Genomic DNA, 2,370 nt, shown 5'->3' with positions numbered 1-2,370 from the left:
TTTAGCAGCGTATTGGCAGCAGAGAACTAGAATAATGTTGCTATGTATGAGTACATATAATTAAACCGTATCTATCTACAGGGGGAGCAGAATGTGGGAGAACAGAACACAACTTTTAACAGCAAGCATTCACCGAACAATATGGACGATAGGAAGTTTGGAATAGCGGCGGCTTTCGCAAACCATCAAATGTAGCTGCCATCTGAAGCCAAGTCGTTGCTAAACAACGACCATCACTTAGCAAAAATTAAAAGGGTGCGGGGATCTTTTGCCGCGGGGCTCTGGAAAAGGGTGATTTTGTTTCTGTCTCAGTTTTCCGGGTTTTGGACACCTTCCTAACTTGCCTCATCCGAGTCACTGTAATGGGAATGGGGGGAAAACTCCCCGTCGCTTCTGTGGGATCGGGGGGAAGTTTTGCTACTTTCCTCCTGCACTGGCTGCAGGATGCCCCCAGGCAGCGAAGGCGACAAGTTCTTTTGCGCCATCATCGCCGTCAGGGCGCTGTCCTCGAAAGTCGAGAAGTGCAAAGCTTCCAGCTGCACCGAGTACCCGCCGGCGGAAGCCGGGGCCGAAAAGCGAGTCCGGCAGCTGCCGGGAGGGGTCGGTCGCTGAGCCCCTCCCGAGGCAGGCGGCGTCCCCGCTGAGGTCGCGGTGCCCGCGCCTGCTTCGTAAGGGGCGGCCGCGCGAAGGTGGTGGTGGTCGCTCTTGCAAGATGCTGGTGGCGGCGGCGGCTGGTCTCCGCTGCTGGGGGTTTGAAGCAGCTCGGACAAGGCGTTGATGTAGATCTGGGCCATCTGCAGCGTCTCGTACTTGGACAGCTTCTTGTCGTTGTTGAAGGACGGGATAACGTTGCGAAGCTGGTCGAAGGCGTGATTCAGCCCGTGCATCCTGCGTCGCTCCCTGGCGTTGGCTGCCAGCCGCCTTTGCTTCTGCACCCCGTTCACCTGTTTGCTGGAAGGGGCGCGCTGGCGGCTGCAGCCCAACTCATCTACCACCACCCCGCCTTTCAGCTTGCACAGCTGTTCCCGCACTTTCACCTGTCCCGGGCTCTTGCCGCTGCCACTGCCGCCGCTCCTTCTCACCAGCTCCCCTCGGGCGTCCGCCTCGTCCCGGGGCGCGGCGGCCTCGGAGGCACCCAGCTCTGGGGAATGGAGCAAGTACTGGGCGGCGCGTGCCGTGCAGATGCCCTGCAAAGTGGGAGCCAGCCAGGCGCGTGGGTCGGTACTGTCCAGGAGGGACAGCTCGGCCGGGTAGACCGGATGCTCTCTCGCCTGCAGGGTCGCAGGAGGCTGGGGCGGCGGCGGCTGCGGGAGGTGCTGCGGCTGAGGATGGCGATGGTGGTCCCCCAACTCCTTCACCTCAGCCCACTCTTCTGCATGCAGCAGGCGGGACATTGCACTGCAGAGGCTCGGAGGCTCAGGGTCGGAGGAGGCACTGGCAAACAAGCTCAACCAAAAAACCCTTCCTGGGTCTCTACTGCAATGTCTTAGTTTTTTTTTTTTCCCTCCTCGACCCTCCCCCACCCACTCGGAGATCACACACCAGGTCGCGTGCAACGAAGCTTCTCTGGTTGCTGAAGGCGCTGCGCCCCTTTAAAAAGCGGCACGCGCCAGTGTGTCTCCCCCCGCTCCTCTCCCAGCCCCCTCCTCGCGCCGGTCGCGTGTCTGCTCAGCCAATGGAGGGCGCGGGCAGGCGCGTGCGAGCAGCCAATCAAAGAGTTTTTACACCGGGAGAAAAGTTCCTGCTAGTGGAGCGCTCCGGCGGCAGCTCCAGGTTTTTTTTTTTTCCCCTTCTCTGTTAAGTTCGTAGATTCATATGTTAATTGCGGGTTGTAATTTGACTCCGGTGTTGTGTCACCCCGCCAGAGGCTGGGTTGCGTGAGCGGTTGCGGAGCGGACTCTTGGCTGGAGCCAGAGCAGACTCGGGTCAGAAGTGCGCCGCCGCCGGGCAGGCGAGCGGCTCCGGACGAGGCTAGACGCGTCTGGGGCGAAGAGGGCTCTCGCGGAGAAGAGAGAAGTCCGTTTGCCCTTTGCTTCTTCACGCTGGGATCGCAGTTCGCACCGTTTGTGCCACACGTTTAAAATCTCTCATATAGAATATGGCATATGTATACATGCATATGTATGCATGTCATACATACATGTATCTGTATTTCATTATGTATTCATAGATACATAATTGCTAAATGACGTTCACCATTTAAAATCAATATTGGAATTAAAAAAAAAAAGATCTCCGAATATGTTTCTCATTTTTCACCTCTCGCTCCAGATCGACATTATGTAGTCTCTTTCTTAATGGAAAGTAAAGCTCTGGTACAGTTACAGAACGTACCAAACTCCAAATCCCCACCCCCACCCCAAATCCTCT

General features: G+C 57.0%; 1 protein-coding gene across 1 annotated transcript; it reads right to left on the bottom strand.

Moving 5' to 3' along the window:
• Positions 1-335: 335 nt before the first annotated feature.
• On the bottom strand, positions 336-1,394 carry ATOH1 (atonal bHLH transcription factor 1). The gene has a single exon (XM_081573544.1). The coding sequence runs from the start codon at positions 1,392-1,394 to the stop codon at positions 336-338; it is 1,059 nt and encodes a 352-aa protein (XP_081429670.1).
• Between the last annotated feature and the right edge of the window lie 976 nt (positions 1,395-2,370).

This window comes from Giraffa tippelskirchi, chromosome 1 (assembly GCF_054371585.1).
Source record: "Giraffa tippelskirchi isolate mGirTip1 chromosome 1, T2T-mGirTip1v1.2.pri, whole genome shotgun sequence".
In the NCBI taxonomy this organism is placed as follows: domain Eukaryota; kingdom Metazoa; phylum Chordata; class Mammalia; order Artiodactyla; family Giraffidae; genus Giraffa; species Giraffa tippelskirchi.
This window is presented reverse-complemented; position numbering and strand designations above follow the sequence as displayed.

Coding starts and splice junctions, on each gene's coding strand:
- ATOH1 (XM_081573544.1), bottom strand. CDS start 1,394: ATGTCCCGCCTGCTGCATGCAGAAGAGTGGGCTGAGGTGAAGGAGTTG.